Source organism: Myotis myotis, unplaced genomic scaffold (assembly GCF_014108235.1).
Source record: "Myotis myotis isolate mMyoMyo1 unplaced genomic scaffold, mMyoMyo1.p scaffold_m19_p_3, whole genome shotgun sequence".
Classification (NCBI taxonomy): Eukaryota; Metazoa; Chordata; class Mammalia; order Chiroptera; family Vespertilionidae; genus Myotis; species Myotis myotis.
Window position 1 is genome coordinate 163,578,057 of NW_023416335.1, and position 26,136 is coordinate 163,604,192.

The 26,136-nt window shown below is 42.1% G+C and overlaps 1 protein-coding gene across 1 annotated transcript in view; it reads left to right on the top strand.

The window, feature by feature from the left end:
• Positions 1-109: 109 nt before the first annotated feature.
• The window catches only part of FAM186A (family with sequence similarity 186 member A), a 76,668-nt gene continuing 50,641 nt past the window's right edge, over positions 110-26,136 (top strand). Inside the window, exon 1 of the mRNA XM_036299005.1 lies at positions 110-271. Coding sequence (XP_036154898.1) covers positions 110-271 — 162 coding nt within the window. The remainder of the gene's footprint in view (positions 272-26,136) is intronic.

Below are 26,136 nucleotides of genomic sequence, written 5' to 3' on the forward strand. Positions count from 1 at the left end.
AAGACTTCTTCTAGCTTCCTTGTGGACACGTTTATTACCATTTTCCTATATTCTGAGTAGGAAATAAAGAAGAAAAAGAAATAAAAGAAAATCACTCGACTTTATCAAAATGAAAAATGAGACACACACTGAATCTGATTCAGAAAAGAAAGCTGGGGATTACACCATCCAACCCAAAGCGGACCTTGAGGCCTCAAGACTTGAGACCCCTGCCTCAGTGCAGGAAGTCATGTCTAAGATTGAGCAAGCACAGCTCCTCCGAGCCAGAGAGGTAGGTATAGTTCATGAGAATTTTATAGGTTGCAACTTACTTTTTCTTTAACTTTTCATAACCAGCTATGTTTTTGTAGAACTCATTTTATTTGCATGAAATTTGACTGTTTAAGGTCATTTTGATTTCAAATGACAATTTCACCTGACTGTGGATAAACAAGCTCCAATTTTATATTTAGTCTGTTTCATTTTCATCTCAGAATTAATCAAGCTTTCTAAGAAATCACATGTGCTATTGAATGATTGAGAATCCGAGAAATTAAAATCTATAGTTAATTTTGATATCTAATTTTAGTCAATAGTTTTCATTTGTTCCTGACTGACTTATCAAATAGCTTATTAGCAGTGATTCATCCTCATAGATTTTCTTTGTACATTCTTTGGGATTTTCTACATATACTAGAGGCCTGGTGCATGAAATTCATGCACGGGGCAGGGGGGGTCTCTCAGCCCGGCCTGCACCCTCTCCAATCCACGACCCCTCGAGGGATGTCCCACTGCCTCTCGCAATCCAGGACTGCTGGCTCCTACTGCTCACCTGCCTGCCTGCCTGATTACCCCTAACCCCTCTGCCTGTGTGCCTGATCACCCCTAACTACTCCCCAGATGGCCTGATTGCCCCTAACTGCCTCTGCCTCATCCCGCACCGGGGCCCAGGATTCCCTTCTCTGGATGGTTTCAGGCACCCGGGACCCGGGCTTCCCACCCTCTGGATGGCTGCAGGCACCCAGGACCCAGGCTGGCTTCAGCAGGGCCGGCTGCAGATGCAGGGGACTGTGGGAGGGCGGCTTTGCCTGGGACACAGGCACTGGCGCTCAGGACCTCAGGGCGTGCAGCTTGTTTCTCTCCCGGGCCATAGCCTGGCTGGTCCCCATTCCTCTCTCCCCAGTGTTGAGTGTCTGAGCAGTTAGGGCGTGATGGTGTGAGGGCTTGATGACCTGAGGGTGTGATGACCATTTGCATATTAGCTCTTTAATATATAAGATAATCCTGTCATATGCTAATAGAGGCAGCTTTATTTTCTCCTTTAATATCTGTGTGCATTTAAACTTTGTTCTTGATAGTACTAGGTAGGCTAGAGCCTCTAATATAAAGTTGTGTAGAAGTAATGAGGCATTCTTACTTTGTTCTTGATGTTAGGGAAAAGCATTCAGTCTTCCACCATTAAGTATGATAGTAGCTATATATATTTTATTTTTTTTAAAATATATTTTATTGATTTTTTTACAGAGAGGAAGGGAGAGAGATAGAGAGTTAGAAACATTGATGAGAGAGAAACATCGATCAGCTGCCTCCTGCACATCTCCTACTGGGGATATGTCTGCAACCAAGGTACATGCCCTTGACCAGAATCGAACCTGGGACCTTTCAGTCCACAGACCGATGCTCTATCCACTGAGCCAAACCAGTTTTGGCGGTAGCTATATATATTTTAAAATGCTCTTTATAAAGTTGGGGAAATTCCCTTCTTTTCCTAGTTTACCTAGATTTTTAATCAATAATAGATATTGGGTTTATTTATTTATTTATTTTGTCTGTTTTTTTTTTTAATTAAATCTTTATTGTTCAGATTACTACAGTTGTTCCTCTTTTTTCCCCCCATAGCTCTTCTCCACCCAGTTCCCACCCTACCCTCTGCCCTTACCCCTCCCACTGTCCTCATCCATAGGTGTATGATTTTTGTCTAGTCTCTTCCTGCACCCCCACAGCCCTTTCCCCCAAGAATTGTCAGTCCACTCCCTTTCTATGCCCCTGATTCTATTATATTCACCAGTTTATTCTGTTCATCAGATTTTTTATTCACTTGATTTTTAGATTCTCTTGTTGATAGATGTGTATTTGCTGTTCATAATTTTTTTTTGCTGCTCCCCCCCTCCCCCCCCGCCCAACAGGGATCCCGACACCTCCCTCCGCCCGTCCCCCTGGCATGCTGTTTATATTTTTATCTTTACCTTTTTCTTCTTCCTCTTCTTAAAGGATACCTTTCAGCATTTCATATAATACTGGTTCAGTGGTGATGAACTCCTTTAGCTTTTTCTTATCTGTGAAGCTCTTTATCTGACCTTCAATTCTGAATGATAGTTTTCTGGATAAAGTAATCTTGGTTGTAGGTTCTTGGCATTCATCACTTTGACTATTTCTTGCCACTCCCTTCTGGCCTGCATAGTTTCTGTTGAGAAATCAGCTGACAGTCATATGGGTACTCCTTTGTAGGTGACAGACTGTTTTTCTCTTGCTGCTTTTAAGATTCTCTCTTTGTCTTTTGCTCTTGGAATTTTAATTATGATGTGTCTTGGTGTGGTCCTCTTTGGATTCCTTTTGTTTGGGGTTCTCTGCGCTTCCTGGACCTGTAAGTCTATTTCTTTCACCAGGTAGGGGAAGTTTTCTGTCATTATTTCTTCAAATAGGTTTTCAATATCTTGCTCTCCCTCTTCTTCTGTCACCCCTATAATTCGGATGTTGGTGTGCTTGAAGCTGTCCCAGAGGTTCCTTACACTATCTTCATATTTTTGGAATCTTTTTTCTTTTTGCTTTTCTGGTTGGGTATTTTTTGCTTCTTCGTATTTCAAATCTTTGACTTGATTCTTGCAATCCTCTTGTCTGCTCTTGGATCTCTGTATATTATTCTTTATTTCAGTCAGTGTATGCTTAATTTCTAGTTGGTCTTTTTTCATATCCTCCAGGGTCTCACTAAATTTATCAGTGGTTTCTAGAAAGTTCTTGAAAAACCTTAACAGTGTGGTTTTGAACTCTATATCCAGTAGTTTGCTTTCCTTTATTTCTGTCATTTGTGACCTGTTTCTTTGTCTCTGAATTTTTTATGCTTCCCTGTGTTGGTAGAGTGGCTTTGTGTGCTAGGTGTCCTATAGGGCCCAGTGGCTCAGCCTCCCCAATTACCTGAGGTAGACACTCCTGGTGCACCCCCTTGTGGGCTTTGTGCACAGTCTTGTTGTAGTTAAGCCTTGATTGTTGTAGGTATCACTGGGAGGAATTGACCTCCAGGCCAACTGGCTGTGAGAATCAGCTGTGTCTACGGTGGGAGAACTTCTTGCTGAAGACTCCCTTCTGGGGCAAGACTTGCTTCAGTGGGGCTTTGGTGCTCACTGAGTCTGCCCCCTGAGTGTGTCCCTTATGGATCTGAGGAGTTGTAATCTGGATGGTCCCTCTCTGACCACTGGGTACACTGGCTCTTGGATCTCTAAGGAGGTGCTAATTTAGCCTCTGCCTGAGGCTACCCAGCAGGAGCTACGAAGAGATCTGCAGATTCCCCTTCCTTGTTTGGGGTTTGGAGTTGCCAACATGAGGCCCAGCTGTGAAGCAATGCAAGCTGCTGTGGGGCCTTGGGCCTTCTCTTGGAAGTTCTGGGTCTGTCTGGACCAGCTGCAGTTTGTTAGTTAATTTTCAGATTGCAAAGGGCCAGGGCATTCATATGCAAAAGCCTCTTCCGAAGCTTGGGTGGGGCGGGGTCTCAGGGAATCAACAGGGCGGAGCAAGCACCTATGGCTGATCCTATGGGGTCCCGCGTCACAGTGTCCCTGTAATTGCTACAAGCACCTTTGAGAGAAAGCCGCCCTTGTGTTCCGAGTTCTGCCCACTGCCAGACAGTCCAGTTTCTCCCCGTATGAATCTGGGTCCCCAGAGACTTCCTGGAACTGGAGTTCAGAGCAGTCGGGAGCTTGTGTCTCCCTCCCGATTCAAAAAGACAGCTGCCTCCTCAGTTGCCAGCCCTTTCTGCATGCGCCTCCGTACCTGTGCACTTTACTTCTGCACCTCCTCTGAGTCTCAGTGTGCTTTTCTCTTTCCTTCTAGTTGTAGAATTTCCACTCAGCCAGCTTTTCTGTAGTGCTGGATGATGTCCGTTTTGTCTTTTAGTTGTATTTTTGAAGTTGTTGTGGGAGGCAGCAATTTCCGGTGTTTACCTATGCCTCCATCTTTGTTCTCTGGGTTTATTTTTTAATTCAATAAGTGTACATATTGTGAAATGACCACCACAGTACATCTAGTTAACACCCATAACCATACATAATTACACATTCCATTCTTGTAATGAGATCTTTTAGTATTTACTCTAATAGCAACATTCAAAATCCAATACAGTATTAACTATAGTCACCATGTTGTATATCATACCCAAGTGACTTATTAATATTAGGTTTTATCAAAAGCTTTTACTGAATTTAGTCAAATATTCACATGTTTTTCTCTCTGGAATCTGTTAATATAGTAAATTACATTGATTTATGAATGCTAAACCAACCTTGAATTTTTGGAATAAAAGCCATTTATTCATAATGTAGCATGCTTTTTATCATCTTCTATTCAGTTTTTGTTAAATTTTGTTAATAAATTTTTGTGTCCATGTTTATAAAATACATTAGTCTAGTTTTCTTATAATGGCATCGGAGTAATGCTAGCTTTATAGACTCACATAGAATATTCTCTACAATTTTCTGTAAGAGTTTGTTGAAGAATTGGCATTTTCTTTTATATATTTGGTAGAAACCACCAATGTTTCAGTGGGGTTGGGAGAAAAACCAATGGAACCATCTAGACTTGGGGTTTAACTATGGGAAGTTTTTAAACTACAAATTTAATTTTTAAAAACATCATAGGGCTACTCATGTTATGTTATCTTATTTCTTCTTCAGTAAGCTTTCACAATTTATATCTTTCAAGGAATTTGTCCGTTACATCAGAGTTTTTGAGTTTTCTGGTTTAAAGTTGTTCATGATAATCTTACTATCCTTTCATTATCTGTAGAACCTTTAATAATGTCATCTCTCATTTACGATACTAGTAATTTGTCTTTTTCTATCTCTATTTCTGGAGAGAATTTTTCAAATTAAATCTTTATTGTGGAAAGTATTATATATGTCCCTCCTTATCCCCCGTTGACCCCTTCTAGTCTGCCCCCACCACCCATCCCAGGCCTTCATTACCCTATTGTCTGTTTCCATGAGTTATGCATATATACATACAAGTTCTTCCGTTAATCTCTTCCCACCTACCCACCCTCTCCTGCCTTCCCTCTGAGATTGCACAGTCTGTTCTATGCTTCTGTCTCTGGATCTATTTTGTTAATCAGATTCCACATATGAGTGAGATCATGTGATACTTGTCTTTCTCTGACTGGCTTATTTCGGCTTAGCACTATACTCTGCAGGTCTCTCCATGCTGTCTCAAAGGGTAAGAGATTATTTTTTACTTCTGAATAGTGTTCAATGGTGTAAATGTACCACAGCTTTTTTACCTACTCATCTACTGATGGGCACTTGGGCTGTTTCCAGATCTTAGCTATTGTAAATTGTGCTGCTATGAACATAGGGGTGCATCAATTCTGATCAAGGCATGTGCCCTTGATGACAATTGCTTCAGAGAATAACAGTTTTGCAGTTTCTTCTATGCATTTGAACTAAGGAGGGAACATAAGAGTCCATGTAGGTGGGAGAAAGTAAGATGGGGATTGGATTACAATGTAGTTAACAAGTTTATGTGCTCTCTTCATGGTGGTAATGCTTATTGCAAAGGTGCGTAAACCTAGATGCACAAACAACAATGAACAGGGTTTGCTTAAAAAATAAACCATCTACTAAAAAAGTTATATGCCTGTGGTATGACTACCACCATGACCTGCCCAGTTAGGAAGTTATAATCACTCTGTGAGGTTACTTTACTTTTTTAAAAAATTGACTTGAGAGAAAGAGAGAGAAACATTGATTTGTTGTTCCACTTATTTATGCACTCATTGGTTGATTCTTGAAGTGCCCTGACCAGGAATCAAACCTGAAACCTTGGTGTATCAGACAATGCTCTAACCAACTGAGCTATCCTGCCAGGGCCAAGGTTACTGTTTAGAGCTCACTCCCTGTTTTAAAATTTATTTATTTATTTATTTTTAAATATATATATTTTATTGATTTTTTACAGAGAGGAAGAGAGAGAGACAGACAGTCGGAAACATCAATGAGAGAAACATCGATCAGCTGCCTCCCGCACACCCCCCACTGGGTATGTGCCCACAACCAAGGTACATGCCCTTGACTGGAATCGAACCTGGGACCTTCCAGTCAGCAGGCCGACGCTCTATCCACTGAGCCAAACTGGTTACGGCAAAAATTTATTTTTTTAAATATATTTTTTATTGATTTCAGAGAGAAAGAAAGAGGAAGAGAGAGGTAGAAACATCAATGATGAGAGATTCACTGACCAACCACCTCCTCATGCCCCTACTGAAGATTGAGCCTGCAACCTGGGCATGTGCCCTTGACCAGAATTGAACCCAGGACCCTTCAGTCCGCAGGCCAACACTCTATTCACTGAGTCAAACCAGCTAGGATTAGAAACCCCCTTTTAAAAAATACAATTTCTTTTTTATTTCAGAGAGGAAGGGAGAAGGAGAGAGAGGTAGAAACATCAATGTTGAGAGAGAATCATTGATTGGCTGTCTCCTGCATACCCCACGCTGGGGGTCGAGACCAAACCCGGGCATGTGCTCTGACCAGGAATCAAACAGAGACATCCTGGTTAATAGTCAATGTTCAACTACTGAGCCACACCAGCCAGCCTGTAGAGGGTTTTTTATAGAAAGCTTATAATTGGGTTTATTTTTTAATATATTTTTATTGATTTCAGAAATGAAGGGAGAGGGAAACAGAGATAAAAACATCAATGAGAGAGAATCATTGATCAGCTGCCTCCTGCATGCCCCCCACTGGGGATCAAGCCCACAACGTGGGTATGTGCCCTTGACTGGAATCAAACCCAGGACCCTTTAGTCCGCAGGTGGATGCTCTATCCTCTGAGCCAAACCAGCTAGGGCTAATTTGGTTTCTTTTTTTATCCACCCTGACAATCTCTATCTTTTAATTGGATTGTTTTAAATTAAATCTTTATTGTTCAGAATATTACAGTTGTTCCTCGTTTTTCCCACCATAGCTCCCCTCCACCCAGTTCCCCTCCCACCCTCCGCCCTCACTCCCCCACCCCACTGTCCTCATCCATAGGTGCACGATTTTTGTCCAGTCTCTTTCCGCATCCCCCACACCCCTTTCCCCGCCAAGAATAGTCCACTCCCGTTCTATGCCCCTGATTCTATTATAATCACCAGTTCATTCTGTTCATCATATTATTCACTTGATTTTTAGATTCACTTGTTGATAGATGTGTGTTTGTTGTTCATAATTTGTATATTTACCTTTTTCTTCTTCTTCCTCTTCTTAAAGGATACCTTTCGTCATTTCATATAATACTGGTTTAGTGGTGATGAACCCCTTTAGCTTTTCCTTATCTGTGAAGCTCTTTATCTGACCTTCAATTCAGAATGATAGCTTTGCTGAATAAAGTAATCTTGGTTGTAGGTTCTTGGCATTCATCACTTTGAATATTTCTTGTTTTTATGCTTCGCTGTGTCGATAGAGTGGCTTTCTGTACTAAGTGTCCTATAGGGCCCAGTGGCTCAGCCTCCCCAATTACCTGAGGTAGACACTCTTGGTGCACCCCCTTGTGGGCTTTGTGCACAGTCTTGTTGTAGTTAAGCCTTGATTGTTGTAGGTATCACTGGGAGGGATTGACCTCCAGGCCAATTGGCTGTGAGAATCAGCTGTTTCTGCAGTGGGAGAACTTCTGTGCTAGAGACACCCCTCCGGGACAAGACTTGCTTCAATGGGGCTTTGGTGCTCACTGAGTCTGCCCCCTGAGTGTGTCCTTTATGGATCCGAGGAGCTGCAATCTGGATGGTCCCTCTCTGACCACAGGGCTCACTGGCTCCTGGATCTCTAAGGAGGTGCTAATTTAGCCTCTGCCTGAGGCTACCCAGCAGAAGCCAGCTGTGAAGCAATGCAAGTTGCTGTGGGGCCTTGGGCCAGCTGCAGTTTGTTAAGTAATTTTCATATTGCAAAGGGCCGGGCCTTTCATATGTGCCAGAAGCCGGTCCATCCTTGATGCTTGACACAGTCGCTACAGGGAAGAAACATCTGCACAGCATATGTTTCAAGGGACCTGGCGTATATGGCATACTGTTCTTAATATGTTTGCTTACCTTCTTGGCGCTATTTGTTTTAACCAAGGTCACCTCTCTGAGAAAGGTTGTTTCCCCAGGTAGGGATTTTTCCCTTAAGTTAGGGAGGGAATAAAACCCCTTAATTAAATGCCAGGTGGGTAGTTAATCACTTTAATTATGAACAATCACTCTTAAGCTACATAATCTTTACTCCCTGGATTGGAGATAAGAAACACCCTAACCTTTGGAATAGAAATTGACAGGATTAAAATCAACTGGTATAAATACAGATGTAACAAGACAATAAAAGACAGAACCTGGAGAGGAAACCAAGATGGCGGCTTAGGTTAACGCCAGAGATTGCTGCCTCCAACAACCACTTCAAAAAACAACTAAAAGATGGAACGGACATCATCCAGAACCACAGGAAGGCTGGCTGAGTGGAAATTCTACAACTAGGAGGAAAGAGAATATCATACTCAGACTCAGAAGAGGCGCAGTGCTGAAGTGAAATACTAAGATGCGGAGTGCACGCGAGCGGGCTGGAGGCGGAGGGTGCGGTTGTTGTTTTCAATTGGGAGGGAGTCTCAGATTCTGAGCTCCAGATCCGGGCGAGTCTCTAGGGACCCAGACTCAAACGGGAGAAGCGGGACTGTCTGGCTTCAGTTGGAACTCGAAGGCAGCTTTCTCTCTGAGGTTTGCAGCAGTTGCTGGGACTCTGTGAGGCAGAGCCCCTAGGGACGGAACTGAGAGCAGCCATAACTGCTCGCTCCGGCCCGCCCTGTAGATCCCCGGGGACCCGCCCAGCCCAAGCCCTGCACAGAGCCATTTGCCAGATAGCCTCAGGCAAAGGCTAGATTAGCACCGCCCTAGAGATCCAGCACAGAAGCTCTCCCACTGCAGACACAGCGGACTCTCATAGCCAGTTAGCCTGGAGGTCAAATCACCCCCGGTATTGCCGACAACAATCAAGGCTTAACTACAACAAGACTGCGCACAAAGAGCACTAGGGTGTGCACCAAGAAAGCATAAAAAATGCGGAGACAAAGAAACAGGACAAAACTGTCAATGGAGGATATTGAGTTCAGAACCACACTTTTAAGGTCTCTTAAGAACTGTCTAGAAGCCGCCGATAAACGTAGTGAGATCCTCAATAAATCTAATGAGACCCTCGATGTTATGATACAGAACCAACTAGAAATTAAGCATACATGGACTGAAATAACGAATACTATACAGACTCCCAACAGCAGACCCGAGGAGCGCAAGAATCAAGGCAAAGATTTGAAATGTGAAGAAGCAAAAAACACCCAACCGGAGGGGCGGAATGAAAAAAGAATCCGAAAATACGAAGATAGTGTAAGGAGCCTCTGGGACAGCTTCAAGCGTACCAACATCAGAATTATAGGGGTGACAGAAGATGAGAGAGAGCAAGATATTGAAAACCTATTTGAAGAAATAATGACAGAAAACTTCCCCCACCTGGTGAAAGAAATAGACTTACAGGTCCAGGAAGCGCAGAGAACCCCAAACAAAAGGAATCCAAAGAGGACCACACCAAGACACATCATAATTAAAATTCCAAGAGCAAAAGACAAAGAGACAATCTTAAAAGCAGCAAGAGAAAGAAACTCAGTTACCTACAAGGGAATACCCATACGACTGTCAACTGATTTCTCAACAGAAACTTTGCAGGCCAGAAGGGAATGGCAAGAAATATTCAAAGTGATGAATACCAAGAACCTACAACCAAGATTACTTTATCCAGCAAAGCTATCATTCAGAATTGAAGGTCAGATAAAGAGCTTCACAGATAAGGAAAAACTAAAGGAGTTCATCACCACCAAACCAGGATTATATGAAATGCTGAAAGGTATCCTTTAAGAGGAAGAAGAAGAAAAAGGTAAAGATACAAATTATGAACAACAAACATGCATCTATCAACAAGTGAATCTAAGAATCAAGTGAATAAATAATCTGGTGATTGTAATAGAATCAGGGACATAGAAAGGGAATGGACTGACTATTCTTGGGGGGGAAAGGGGTGTGGTAGATTCGGGAAGAGACTGGACAAAAATCGGCACCTATGGATGAGGACAGTGGGTGGGGAGTGAGTGTGGAGAGTGGGGCGGGAACTGGGAGGAGGGGAGTTATGAGGGAAAAAAGAGGAACAAATGTAATAATCTGAACAATAAAGATTTAATTAAAAAAAAAAAAGACAGAACCTGGCTGGAGATCCTGGATAGAGATCCTGGCTAGGCTGCTGATCAACTGAACGCTGTCCCCATGTCATTTCTTCTTTGCCAACTCCATCCACACCTTTGAGGACCCCTGGACCTGCTGGGGCAGGACCCCAGCACATATGCAAAAGCCTCCCTGCACGGCTTGGGTAGGGTGTGGTCCCAGGGGATCAACAGGGTGGGTGAAGCATGCAGTTATGGCTACTCTCAGTCCTGCCCTCAGAGGCCCCGCTTCTCAGTGTCCAGGCAATCGCTGCAAGCACCTCCGAGAGAAAGCTGCCCTCGAGTTCCGACTGATTCCAGACAGTCCCGTTTCTCCCGTATGAGTCTGGGTCCCCAGAGACTCGCCCCGAACTGGAGCTCAGAGCTTGACACTCCCTCCCGATTGAGAAAGACAACAGTGTCCTCAGCTGCCAGCCCTCTCCGCATGCACCTCTGCACCTTTGTATTTTACTTCTGCACCACAGCTCCTCTGAGTCTCAGTATGCTTTTCTCTTTCCTTCTAGTTGTAGAATTTCCACTCAGCCAGCCTTCCTGTGGTTCTGGATGATGTCCGTTCCATCTTTTAGTTGTATTTTTGAAGTGGTTGTGCGAGGCAGCAATCTCCGGTGTTTACCTATGCCACCATCTTGGTTTCTCCTACTTGGATGTTTGTACCATTTATATTTAACGTGATTATTGATAAGGTTAGATTTAAATTTATCATCTTGCTATTTGTTTTGTATGTCTCCTGTGGGTTTTTTTTTCCTTTTTATTCTTCTGACTTCTTTTAGATTCAATATATTTTATGATTATTTTATTTCTTTTATTGGCTTATTAGCTATAATTATATTTCACCTTTTTAGTGGTTGCTGTAGGGTTTAGAGTATAGATATTTGAATTACAATAATCTATTTTCAAATGGTATTACACTACTTCTTTTTTTAATTATACTACTTCATGAACAGTGTATGAACCTTATAGCAATATTCTACCTCCCCGCCTCCTGGCATTAGTGATATATATGTAATTCCTCACATGAGGATATGTTTATTAATTTTAGAGAGAAGAAGAAGAAGAGAGAGAGAAAGAGAAACATTGATATGAAAGAGAAACATTGATCAGTTGCCTTCCATATGCGCCCTGACTGGGGATTGAACCCACAATCTTTTGGTGTACAGGATGACACTCCAATCAACTGAGCCACCTGGCCTGGGGCCATTTGTGATATTTTTAATATACTACTATGTACATTATAAACTCATTATTTATTACATTCCTCTTACTTTTACTTTAAACAGGCAATTACTTATTTTTTAATTTTTTATTGTGATAAAGTATAGATAAAATATTCAATCTTAACTATTTTAAATTATATAATTCAGTGGCATTTAAGTACATTTACAATGTTCTGTAACCCTCACCACTATCTATTTTCAGAACTTTCTCACCATCCCAAACAGAAACTCTGACCCATTAAACAATAATTACCTATTCCCCCCAACCCCAAACTCTGGCAAACACCAGTTTATTCTCTGTCTCAATGACTTTGTCTACTCTATATAACTTATGTAAGTGGAATTATTAAGTATTTGTCCTTTTGTGTGTGATTTATATCACTTACCATGTTTAAAAAATTCACCCATTGTTGTAGCATGTATCAGAATTGCCTTCTTTTTAAAGTTGTATAATATTCCATTATATGTATACTAGAGGCTCGGTGCATGAAATTCTTGCATGGGTAGGGTCCCTAGGCCTGGCCAGCGATCAGGGCTGATTGGGGCCTTATGGCTGCCGGCCGGGGCCTCCCTCCCCCCAGCTGTCAGCTGCCAGCCAGGACCTTTCTTCATTCCACACCACCCCCTGGTGGTCAGCACATGTCATAGCAGGCGGTCAAACTCCCAGTTGGTAGAACTTCCGAAGGGACAGCTTGCATATTAGCCTTTTATTATATAGAATATCACATTTTATTTATCCATTCATCTATCAATAGACATTTGGATAGCTTACACCTCTTTACTATTGTGAGTAATGCTACTATGAACACTGAAGTACAGATATCTATTCAAGTCCCTGCTTTTAATTTTTTATATACTCAGGAGCAGAATTGCTGGATAATATGGTAATTCTGTTTTTAATCGAACATTGTTTTCTGTAGTGGCTGCATCATTCATTTTATATTCCTTTCAGCAGTGCACAAAGGTTTCAATTTCTCCACATTTTCACTAACACTTGTTATGTTCTATGTTTCTCTTTTTGTGATAATAGCCATCCTAATGGGTGTGAAGTATCTCACTGTGGTTTCAATTTGCATTTCCCTCATGATTAGTGAGATCAAAAATCTTTTTTTATATATTATTTTTAAAAAATAGTTTTTATTGAATTCAGAGAGGAAGAGAAAGATAGAATTATCAATGATGAGAGAGAATCATTGATCAGCTAACTCCTGCACACCCCACACTGGGATTGAGCCCAAAACCTGGGCATATGCCCTGACTGGGAATCGAACACAAACCTCCTAGTTCATAGGTCGACCACTGAGCCACACCAGTTGGGCAGGATCGAACATCTTTCGATGTGCTTATTGGCCATGTGTATATATATCCTTTCATAAAATGTTTATTCAAGTCTCTTGCCCATTTTGGAACTAAGTTTGTTCTTGTTGATTTGTAGAAATTCTTTTTATATTTTTGATATGAACCATTGCAAATACTTTCTCCCATTTTTTTTTTACTCTATTCATAGTTGGGATGGTTAATTTTATGTGTCAAGTTCACTGGGCCACAGGGTGCCCAGATATTTAGTCAAACATTATTTTGGATATGTCTGTAAAGATATTTTTGGATGAGATTGACACTTGGATCAGTAGACTGAGTAAAGATCTCATCCAATCAACTAAAGGCCAGAATAGAACAAAAAGGCTGAGTAAAAGGGGACTCCACTCCATTTGCCTCACTGCCTTGAGCTGGGACATTAGTCTTTACCTGCCTTCAGACTTGAACTGGATACAGTGATGGCGAACCTATGACACGCGTGTCAGAGGTGACACGCGAACTCATTCTTTTGGTTGATTTTTCTTTGTTAAATGGCATTTAAATACATAAAATAAATATCAAAAATATGTCTTTGTTTTACTATGGTTGCAAATATCAAAAAATTTCTACGTGTGACACGGTACCAGAGTTAAGTTCGGGTTTTTCAAAATGCTGACACGCCGAGCTCAGAAAGTTCGCCATCACTGGACTAGAACATCAGCTCTTCTTGGGTCTTGAGCGTGCTGGCTTTCCGACTGGGGCTACATCATCAATTCAATACCAGGAGTGGTTTTGAAGAAACAGACTATGAAGGATGAGTTTTCTGAGTTGGGTTTCTGAAATTGGCTGTCTAATTTGATTAGGTTTAATGTGTGAATGACTCCTTTTCCAGTATTAAAGAGAGTAGTGATAGTCCTTGACATAATCTGGCAATTAAAATATGCAAAATATCACCATTAGCTACTCCTGATCACCCCCTTACAAAAAGCAAGAATCTTTGTAATTGTGTATATAATACTTTCAAACATTTTTGGCAAACGAACAAACATAATGCGATTGGTTATTTGCTCCTAATATCGCTGGACAAAATGGGAAAAGAAATGGATGAGCTCAGGGATTCAGACTGCCAGTTCAAGCGCCACATAAATGACCTGAAAGTTTCTTTGTGTACCCTGAAGGAGACCCCTATCTCCTGTAGCTACATGGCTGAAACTGCTGAAAATTAAACCCAGATTCTCACTGAGGGGATAATGTTAAAGTGAGGGCATTGATTGGGAAGGGATGGGATTATGAAATTTGAAATGGGGATGTATGGAAAGGTGCTGATAAAGCTTGGGACATTGAACCTCTCCATTCTGGTGAGTGTTCTTGCTAGGGGAGTGGCCTTCCACCACGTTAGGAGCTGCCTCTCCAACCCCAGTGGGAGTGGCCTCTCCACCCCTGACGGAGGGGATTAACTCTGCATTGCCTGGGGAAGCTAATAGTCTCTCCTGAGGCAGTTGCCCTGCAAGACAATGCTTTAGGAGCTGTCCCCATTCCAAGTCTTTGTTTCTAGACTCAAATCCCAGCAGACCACTAAAGGTGAGGTACAAAGTGTGACCCATGAGAAGGTGTACTACACTCCAAAAGGACTACAGTGGGGCCTTGACTTGCAAGTTTAATTCCTTCAGTGATGGAGCTCGTAACTCAAATTACTCATATGTCAAATCAAAAAGTGAACGAGTGAGACACGTGATGCTGGGTTGATGTTGTGGCGTTCACTGTGACGTTCGCTACGCCAACTAGCGGTGGGGTATCTGAAGCTGGCTCGTAACCCGAATTTTAGCTCGCAACTCAAAGCAAAAAATCAGCCAAGAGATGGCTCGTATCTCAAAAAACTCGTTAGTCGGGACACTCGTAAGTCAAGGCCCCACTGTATTTGAATTTTCTAACTTTTATAGTCTGAAACCCAGGGGATATATGTGGGAATGGATATATGGGGTATGGTTTAATGGTGGAAGAAACATAAAGTTGGAGCAGGCCAAATTTATTGATACGGGCTCCCTAAACAGAGGTTCTGCATTTAATGTTGCAGATTAGGGAGTTATAAGACCTACTCATCCATCCCACTCATGGTGAAAGTATGTCTTCTGGAAAGTAAGTCCAGAAGACATACTTTCACCATGCACCTGAGAAATCTATGAGGGGAGCCTCAGCACCCATGAAGAGCTCTGTGATTGCTCTTCTTTGTAGGTCAGACCTAACAGTCAGAACTGTAGTCACTGAATAGGGAAACCTAAATTCAATGGAAGTAAATTGGATCCTGTGGTGGCAGGAGCCAAGTGGTGTCACTCAACCACCAAAGGCCAGATGGTTATGGTTCCCTTAATGGACAGCAGTCAAAGCACCAATCAGAATTGTCTGACTGATGCAGAACTATGGCATTGGCTAGTTGATTGTGGTGTTCCTAGAAGTGAAATAGATAATTATGAATTGATTTGCACAAGCAAAAAGTTTCTAGGTCAAGTGAATGAAAGTCTAACCCGAATCATAAAAATAGATAGTCATAGTCATAGCCTGTGTGGTTCAGTGGATAGAGCATTGGCCCACGGACTGAAGGGTCCCAGGTTGGATTCAGGTTAAGGGCACATACTTTGGTTGTAGGCTTGTTCCCTGGCCCTGGTCAGGCATGCATGTGGGAGGCAACCAATTGATGTGTCTCTCTCACATCAATGTTTCTCTCTCTGTCTCTCCCCGTCCCTTCCATTCTCTCTAAAAATCAATGGAAAAATATCTTTGAGTGAAGATTAACAATAATAATAATACCTTCTCAAAAGACTGTCATGGCCCCTCAATCAATCCCCAATTTGCGTGGTGACTCAAATTGCAGCTGAAGTACAAGATGTGGTAATAGCTTGAGCAAATGAACACATCCTGTGGTACCTGGTATATAGCTACTGATCTGGCAAATGGTTTTTCTCCATGAGGACCACCAGAAGCAGTTTGCTTTCAGCTGGCAAGGTCAGCAGTACATTTTCACTGGCCTACCTAGGGTATATCAACTCTTTAGTTTGTTGCTACTCACAAGTGAAGCCGTCTCTTCTTTGTTGGGAAGATTATTATTATTGATTCAAAATTTGTGGATGCAGCAAAAGTAATGCTTAGAGGGAAATGTATATCATTAAATATTTATATTAGTAAAACAAAAAAGAAAGAGGGGGATAAGGACACATTTGTAATGCCTTAACCAATAAAGAAATTAAAAAAAAGAAAGATTCAAAATAAATAACTTAGCTTTCCACCTTAAGAAACTAGAAAGAAAGGAGCAAATTAAATTTAAAAAGGAACACATGTAATACTTTCAACAATAAAGATTTAATTTTTAAAAAATCAAAGTAGCCCTGACTGGTTTAGCTCAGTGGATAGAGCGTCAGCCTGCAGACTTAAGGGTCCCAGGTTCGATTCCGGTCAAGGGCATGTACCTTGGTTGCGGGCACATCCCCAGTAGGGGTTGTGCCAGAAGCAGCTGATCGATGTTTCTCTCTCATCGATGTTCCTAACTCTCTATCCCTCTCCCTTCCTCTCTGTAAAAAAATCAACAAATTTATTTTAAAAGAAAAAAAAATCAAAGTAAGCAGAAAAAAAGAAATTTAAAAAATTAGAAAAGAGGGAGAAACCAAGATGGCGGCATAGGTAAACACCAGAGATTGCTGCCTCGCACAACCACCTCAAAAATTCAACTAAAAGACGGAATGGACATCATCCGGAACCACAGGAAGGCTGGCTGAGTGGAAGTTCTACAGCTAGAAGGGAAGAGAAAAGCATACCGAGACTCAGAGGTGGTGCGGTGCAGAAGTAAAATACAAAGGTACAGAAGCCCATGTGGAGAGGGTTGGCGGCTGAGGACATGGTTGTTTTTTTCAATCAGGAGGGAGTCTCAAGCTCTAGGCTCCAGTTCCGGGCGAGTCTCTGGGGACCCAGACTCATACAGGAGAAACGGGACTGTCAGGCATCGGTCGGAACTCGAGAGCAGCTTTCTCTCGGGGGTGCTTGCAGCGTTTTCCGGGACACTGAGAAGAGGGGCCTCTGAGGTCAGAACTGAGAGCAGCCATAACTGCTAGCTCCGCCCTGTTGATCCCCTGGGACCCCACCCTGCCCAAGGCATGAGGCTTTTGTATATGAAAGGCCTGGCCCTTTGCAATCTGATAATTACCTAACAAATTGCAGCTGGCCCAAGGCCCCAGGGCAACTTGCATTGGGTCACAGCTGGCTGCTGCTGAATAGCCTTGGGCAGGGGCTGGACTGGCACCTCCTTAAAGATCCAGGAGCCAGTGTGCCCGGTGGTCAGAGTGGGACCATCAGATTGCAGCTCCTCGGATTCATAAAGGACACGCTCAGGGCAAACTCAGTGAGCATCAAAGCCCCACTGAAGCAAGTCTTGCCCGGGAGGGGTGTCTCCAGCACAGAAGTTCGCCCATTGAAGACACAGCTGATTCTCACAGCCAATTGGCCTGGAGGTCAATCCCTCCCAGTGTTACCTATAACAATCAAGGCTTAACTACAACAAGACTGTGCACAAAGCCCACAAGGGGGTGCACCAAGAATGTCTACCTCAGGCAATTGGGGAGGCTGAGCCACTGGGCCCTATAGGACACCTAGCACAGAAAGCCACTCTATCGACAGAGCGAAGCATAAAAACATGCGGAGACAAAGAAACAGGACACAAATGAAAGAAATGGAGGAAAGCAAATGACTGGATATAGAGTTCAAAACCACACTGTTAAGGTTTTTCAAGAACTTTCTAGAAACCACTGATAAATTTAGTGAGACCCTGGAGGATATGAAAAAAGACCAACTAGAAATTAAGCATACACTGACTGAAATAAAGAATAATATACAGAGATCCAAGAGCAGACAAGAGGATTGCAAGAATCAAGTCAAAGATTTGAAATATGAAGAAGCAAAAAACACCCAACTGGAAAAACAAAATGAAAAAAGAATCCGAAAATATGAAGATAGTGTAAGGAGCCTCTGGGACAGCTTCAAGCACACCAACATCCGAATTATAGGGGTGACAGAAGAAGAGGGAGAGCAAGATATTGAAAACCTATTTGAAGAAATAATGACAGAAAACTTCCCCTACCTGGTGAAAGAAATAGACTTACAAGTCCAGGAAACACAGAAAACCTCAAACATAAGGAATCCAAAGAGGACCACACCAAGACACATCATAATTAAAATGCCAAGAGCAAAAGACAAAGAGAGAATCTTAAAAGTAGCAAGAGAAAGAAACTCAGTTACCTACAATGGAGTACCCATCCGACTGTCAGCTGATTTCTCAACAGAAACTTTGCAGGCCAGAAGGGAGTGGCAAGAAATATTCAAAGTGATGAATGCCAAGAACCTACAACCAAGATTACTTTATCCAGCAAAGCTATCATTCAGAATTGAAGGTCAGATAAAGAGCTTCACAGATAAGAAAAAGCTAAAGGAGTTCATCACCACTAATCCAGTATTATATGAAATGCTGAAAGGTATCTTTTAAGAAGAGGAAGAAGAAGAAAAAGGTAAAGATACAAATTATGAACAACAAATACACATCTATCAACAAGTGAATCTAAGAATCAAGTGAATAAATAATCTGATGAACAGAAAAAACTGGTGATAATAATAGAATCAGGGGCATAGAAAGGGAGTGGACTGACTATTCTTGGGGGGGAAAGGGGTGTGGGGGATGCAGGAAGAGACTCAACAAAAATCGTGCACCTATGGATGAGGACAGTGGGGGGGAGGTGAGGGCGGAGGGTGGTGTGGGAAAAGGGTATAGGGGAGCTATGGGGGGAAAAAGAGGAACAACTGTAATAATCTGAACAATAAAGATTTAATTTAAAAAAAAATTAGAAAAGATAGTTAACTGGAAGGGATAGAGGATCATGAGGGTAGTTTTCCCAGAGCTAGGCGTATCCATCACATTCTAGATGTGCTGACCCTTGCAATTTCCCCAAATGCAGGAAACTCAACTGCATAATTGTGGTGGTGGCGGTGGTGGGGTATTAGAGCAGAAATCAATAAAATTGAAAACAGGAAATCAATAGAGAAAATAGACCTACTAATAAATGTTCATGTTGACCAGTGTCACCCCAATTTAATAAATAAATATTTTAAAAAAGGATTTAGCAGAAACAAGAGCCTAAGAAATCATATCCACAAACATTAGTTTAAAAATGATTAGATATAGAATTTAAGCTCATTTACCCTGCTTAAAGAAATAAAAATAATCAAAATATGACTAAAGGTTAAAGTCTCTTAATATGAGACAGAAGCTTTTTTTAAAAAAAAACTAAATAAAATTTCTAGGCATAAAATTAAAATGTTAAAATTATAAACTCAATACATTAAGTACCTAAATGCAGTAGATTAGACCAGCTAAAACAGTGATTCTCAACCTTCCTAATGCCACGACCCTTTAATACAGTTCCTCATGTTGTGGTGACCCCCAACTATAAAATAATTTTCATTGCTACTTCATAACTGTAATTTTGCTACTGTTATGAATCATAATGTAAATATCTGATATGCAGGATGTATTTTAATTGTTACAAATTGAACATAATTAAAGCGTAGTGATTAATCACAAAAACAATATGTAATTATATACGTGTTTTCCGATGGTCTTAGGCGACCCCTGTGAAAGTGTCGTTCGACCCCCAAAGGGGTCTCGACCCACAGGTTGAGAACCGCTGAGCTAAAAAAAGAGCTAATGAACTAAGAAAATTCTGAAGAAGAATGCAGCTCAGCGATAAAGAAATTGAAACCACAAATCAGAGGTTAACTAACATGAAGAGCCAACGTATTCTAATCAGACTTTCAGAAAAATAAAATAAAAAGGACTGGAGAGAGGTAATAAATAGATAATGCTGAGAATTTTACACAATTGAATAACAGATATCAATTCTCAGATTTAGAAACCTGAAAGAATCCCAAGCAAAATAACAAAAATTAAATTCATATTTAAAAAATAAATTCATACTTAAATACTTACATACTAGTGAAACTGCAAAAAACCAAAGACAAAGATTACATCTTAAAATCAGGTGAAGAATAAAGTCAGATCCCTATAAAGTAATGGCATTTTGTACTCCCAGCTATCTCAACATTAACTATGGATACCCAAGGTAATGGAATAACAGCTTCTAAGCTTTGACAGTAAACACCTCTCAACCTAGAAGTGCACATCTAGCAAAATTATCTTTCAAGTATGAGGTTGAAATAAAGGCATTTTTAGATGAGTAATTTAGAGGGTTTACTAATAGACCCTCACTAAGGAACGTCTAAAGGATGTTCCTGGCCCTGACTGGTTTGGCTCAGTGGATAGAGCGTTGGCCTGCGGACTGAAAGGTCCCGGGTTCAAATCCAGTCAGGGGCGTGTGCCTTGGTTGCGGGCACATCCCCAGTAGGAGAAGGCAGCTGATCGATGTTTCTCTCTCATCGATGTTTCTGACTATCTCTCTCCCTTCCTCTCTGTAAGAAATCAATAAAATATATTTAAAAAAAAAAATAAAAAAATAAAGGATGTTCCTGAGGAAAAGAGAAGGGAAATCAATGATGACTCTAATATGAAGAGGCATGATGAAAAAATAAAATTGTAAACATAGGCAAATATATAGATATAAGGTATATAAAACAATAACAACAAAACAATAATAATATATAATGTGTGGAGTTTTACAAAAATGAAATGAAATACTGGACAACAATAGCATATTAAGGCCTAGCTGGTGCTCAATGGTTAGAGCGTCAGCCCTCAGACTGAGGGGTCACAGGTTCAATTCTGGTCAAGGGCATATATCTTGGTTGCAGGCTTGATCCCTGGCCCTGGTCTGGTCTCCTGTGGAAGGCAACCAATCAGTGTCTCTCTTTCACATCAATCTTTCTCTCCCCCTCCCTTCCACTCTCTCCCAAAAAAAAAAAAAGGAAAAAAATTGTCCTCAGGTGAGGATTAACAACAACAAAAGAGCATATTAAAAGAAGAGTGATCAGGGTTAAAGCCTTAAGATACTTGTGCTGTTCATGATGGGCATTGATATTGATTTACTTTAGAATATGTTAATTTATAAACATATGTGTTGAAAATTTTAAGGAAACAATTACTGAAAGAAAAAGTCAATACTAAGGGCAAAAAAGTCAGAAAAATAAGTATTCTAATCAATGGTTAGTATTTTCTAACTATTCTAATTAGAAATAATATGAATGATTAGAAGGTAAGAATGAAGCAAATATATCAATCTGCTGGACCTGGGTCTGTTTACTTTTCCTTTAATCTTCTCTGAATTATGCAGAGTGAGAAGGCAGGAGTGAGGGCTAGAGGTTGCCTTACCCAAGTACCTATGTCTGCTGACTTCTACTAAGTTTGACAAAGAAAGGCAAAGGAAAACATGAAGGCGGGGTTGGGGGGGGGGTTGGGGGGGGGGAGGCAGGTAGAACTCCTTCCTGTTTGATTGGGAAAGTGTCTCTGAAAGCATCTCCTTCATGGCTCTATTTCCTGATAGACCTATTACACCAGCTTCCTTTGGGTGACACAAGCACTGGAGCTACAGTAACATTATCTCTTCTCTTTGTTTCTGCTGTTGCTAAGCTCTGGTTGTCTTGCTTTCATTCCCTGTTTGGCCTCTCAGCTCTTCTATGACATAACAAATTCTCTACTTTAAATTTTTTTCATGCTTTACATACCAATTCTTTATTTTCCTGGTTAGATCTTGACCTATATACTCAATATCCATGTAAAATTAGAATTCAAAAGAAAACGATTGTTAGACCATGTTTACAAATGAAACATCCAAACCTGTAGAGAATTTTTATGAGTTTATTTGAGCTAAAACTGATGACAAATGCTGGGAATCAAGAACTCAAATACACCCTGGCCAGGTAGGCCAGTTTGTTAGAGCATTGTCCTCTTACACCAAGGATGTGGGTTTGGTCCCCAGTCAGGGCACATACAAGAATCAACCAATGAATGCATCAATAAGTGGAACAAATCGATGTTTCTCTCTCTTGCTCTCTTTCCCTCTAAAAGTCAGTAAATAAAAATTTTAAAATTAATAAAATAAAGTGTTATATTCCTGGAGCTTGACTACCCACCATGACATGCCTAGTTAGAAATCTATGATCAGATCACCCTGTGAGGTTATTTTTATATTTATTTTTATTGTTGAGAGTATTATAGCTGTCCCCCATTTGCCCCCCTTTTCCTCTCGCCCCCCAGAACCTGTCCCACCTCAGGCCTTCACCACACTACTGTCTGTGTCCATGGGTTATGCATATATGTATATATAAGTTCTTTGGTTAATCTCTGTCCTCCTCCCCCTTCCTTCTAAGATCTGTCAGTCTATTCCAGTGATGGCGAACCTATTGATACGCGTGTCAGAGGTGACACGCGAACTCATTTTTTTGGTTGATTTTTCTTTGTTAAATGGCATTTAAATACATAAAATAAATATCAAAAATATAAGTCTTTGTTTTACTATGATTGCAAATATCAAAAAATTTCTATATGTGACACGGCACCAGAGTTAAGTTAAGGTTTTTCAAAATGCTGATACGCAGAGCTCAAAAGGTTCGCCATCACTAGTCTATTCTATGCTTCCAAGTCTCTAAACCTTCTTTGTTCATCAGTTTCTTTTGTTCAGTAGATCCCACATATAAGTGTGATGTTCACCTTTCTCTGACTGGCTTATTTTGCTTAGCATAATAAAATCCAGGTCCATCCATGCTATCTCAAAGGGTAAGAGATTCTTCTTTTAGGAGCGCAAGAATCAAGTCAATGATTTGAAATGCGAAGAAGCAAAAAACACCCAACCGGAGGGGCGGAATGAAAAAAGAATCCAACAATGCGAGGATAGTGTAAGGAGCCTCTGGGACAGCTTCAAGCGTACCAACATCAGAATTATAGGGGTGCCAGAAGATGAGAGAGAGCAAGATATTGAAAACCTATTTGAAGAAATAATGACAGAAAACTTCCCCCACCTGGTGAAAGAAATAGACTTACAGGTCCAAGAAGCGCGGAGAACCCCAAACAAAAGGAATCCAAAGAGGACCACACCAAGACACATCATAATTAAAATGCCAAGAGCAAAAGACAAAGAGAGAATCTTAAAAGCAGCAAGAGAAAGAAACTCAGTTACCTACAAGGGAATACCCATACGACTGTCAGCTGATTTCTCAACAGAAACTTTGCAGGCCAGAAGGGAGTGGCAAGAAATATTCAAAGTGATGAATGCCAAGAACCTACAACCAAGATTACTTTATCCAGCAAAGCTATCATTCAGAATTGAAGGTCAGATAAAGAGCTTCACAGATAAGGAAAAGCTAAAGGAGTTCATCACCACCAAACCAGTATTATATGAAATGCTGAAAGGTATCCTTTAAGAAGAGGAAGAGGAAGAAAAAGGTAAAGATACAAATTATGAACAACAAATATGCATCTATCAACAAGTGAATCTAAGAATCAAGTGAATAAATAATCTGATGAACAGAATGAACTGGTGATTATAATAGAATCAGGGACATAGAAAGGGAATGGACTGACTATTCTTGGGGGGGGAAAGGGGTGTGGGAGATGCGGGAAGAGACTGGACAAAAATCGTGCACCTATGGATGAGGACAGTGGGTGGGGAGTGAGTGTGGAGAGTGGGGCGGGAACTGGGAGGAGGGGAGTTATGGGGGGAAAAAAGAGGAACAAATGTAATAATCTGAACAATAAAGATTTAATTAAAAAAAAAAAGAGATTCTTCTTTTTTACAGCTGCATAGTATTCCATAGTGTAAAAGTACCACAGCTTAAAATATATATATATATTTTATTATTGATTTCGGAGAGGGGAAGGGAGCAGGAGAGAGGTAGAAACATCGATGAGAGAGAAACATTGATTGGCTGCCTTCTGCATGCCCGCTACTGAGAATCGAGCCCCAAATCCTGGTGTAAGTGATGATGGTCAACTAATTGAGCCACACTGGCTGGGCTGTACCACAGCTTTTTTAAATTTCAATTAGCTAGTTAAACAATTAATATTGGTTTCAGAGAGGAAGGAAGAGGGAAGAGAGAGAGAGAACACATCAATGATGAGAGGGAATCATTGATCAGCTGTCTCTTGCATGCCCCCCACTGGGGATGAGCCCACAACCTGGGCATGTGACCTGACCAGGAATCAGACCATAACCTCCTGGTTCATAGGTTGATGCTCAACCACTGAGCCACACCAGCCCGCTACCACAGCTTTTTTATCCACTCGTCTACTAATGGCCACTTAGGCTATTTCCAGATCTTAGCTATTGTAAAAAGCACTGCTATGAACACAAGCAGTGTTCAATATATTCCTTCTGATGGTTGTTTTAGGGTTCTTAGGCTATATTCTCAGAAGTGGGATGGCTGGGTCAAATGGCAGTTTCATATTTAATTTTTTGAGGAAACTTCACACTCTTTTCCACAGTGGCTACACCAGTCTGCATTTCAACCACCAGTGTTCCTTTTTCCCACATCCTCACCAGCACTTGTTTGTTGATTCATTGATGGTAGCCATTCTGCCAGGTGTGAGGTGATACCTCATTGTCATTTTAATTTGCATATCTCTAATGATTAGTGAAGTTGAGCATTATTTCATGTCTCTTGGCCATTTGTATGTCCTGTTTAGAGAAGGGTTTATTCAGGTCCTTTGCCCATTTTTTAATTGAGTTGTATTTTGTTGAGTTGTATGAGTTCTTTATATATTTTGGAAATTAACCCCTTATCACCTTATCAGATGTATCATTGGCGAATATATTCTCCCACTCAGTGGGCTCCCTTTTTATATTGATAACTAGAGGCCCGGTGCACAAAAATTTGTGCACTCGGTGGGGAGGGGGGGGCCCCTCAGCCTGGCCTGTGCCCTCTCGCAGTCTGGGACCCCTCGGGAGATAATGACCTGCTGGCTTAGGCCTGCTCCCGGGTGGCAGAGGGCAGGCCCAATCCCTAGGTGCAGCCCCTGGTTGGGCTCAGAGCAGGGCCGATTGGGGAGTTGGGGCGCTGCCCCCTGTCATACACAGAGCAGGGCGATCGGGAGGTTGTGATTCCACCCTCAGTCATGCTCAGGGTAGGGCCGATTGGGGGGTTGGGGCACCATCCCCTGTCACACTCAAGGCAGGGTTGATGGGGAGGTTGCGGCGCCACCCCCTGTCATGCAAAGAGCAGGGCCAATCAGGGGGTTGGGGCATTTCCCCCTGTCACTCACAGAGCAGGGCCCATCAGGGGGGTTGGGGCTCTGTACCCTGTCACGCACAGAGCAGGGCCAATCAGGGGGTTGGGGCGCAGCCCCCTGTCACGCACAGAGTAGGGCCCATTAGGGGGTTGGGGCACCACCCTCTATCACCCACAGAGCAGGGCCGATCAGGGAGTTGGGGTGCCGCCTCTCACACTCAGGGCAGGGCCGATGAGGAGGTTATGGCTCTACCCCGTCACACACAGAGCAGGGCCGATCAGGGGGTTGGGGCGCTGCCCCCTGTCATGCTGATCCCGGTGCTGGGAGGCCTCATGGCTCCACTGATCCCGGTGCTGGGAGGCATATTACCCTTTTACTATATAGGGTAGAGGCCTGGTGCATGGGTGGGTGCCGGCTGGTTTGCCCTGAAGGGTGTCCTGGATCAGGGTGGGGGTCTCCACTGGGGTGCCTGGCCAGCCTGGATGAGGGGATGATGGCTGTTTGCAGCTGTTCACACACCCTTCAGGGTGGGGGTCCCCACTGGGGTGCCTGGCCAGTCTGGGTGAGGAGCTGAGGGCTGTTTTCAGGCTGGGGGTGACTGAAGCTCCCAACCGCTCCTTTTTTTCTTTTTTATTCTGGGCCAGCTTTAGCTTTGAGGCTTGGCTCCAGCTCTTACGCCTCCGCTGCTGAAAGTAGATTTCTGGCCTTTGCTTACAATGTTGCGATCCTGCTGGCTGAAGCCCGGCAGGTTTCTGGGGTTTTGTTTAGCTTCTATGTTTGTTACATAGCTGTTTGCAGCTCAGAGGCCTGCAGGGGCAGGCAGGGGAATGTTGCAGTCTTCCATCACTGAAGCAAGCAAGCCTCATGTTAGTTTCAAGCTGCCTGGCTGCCGGCCGCCATCTT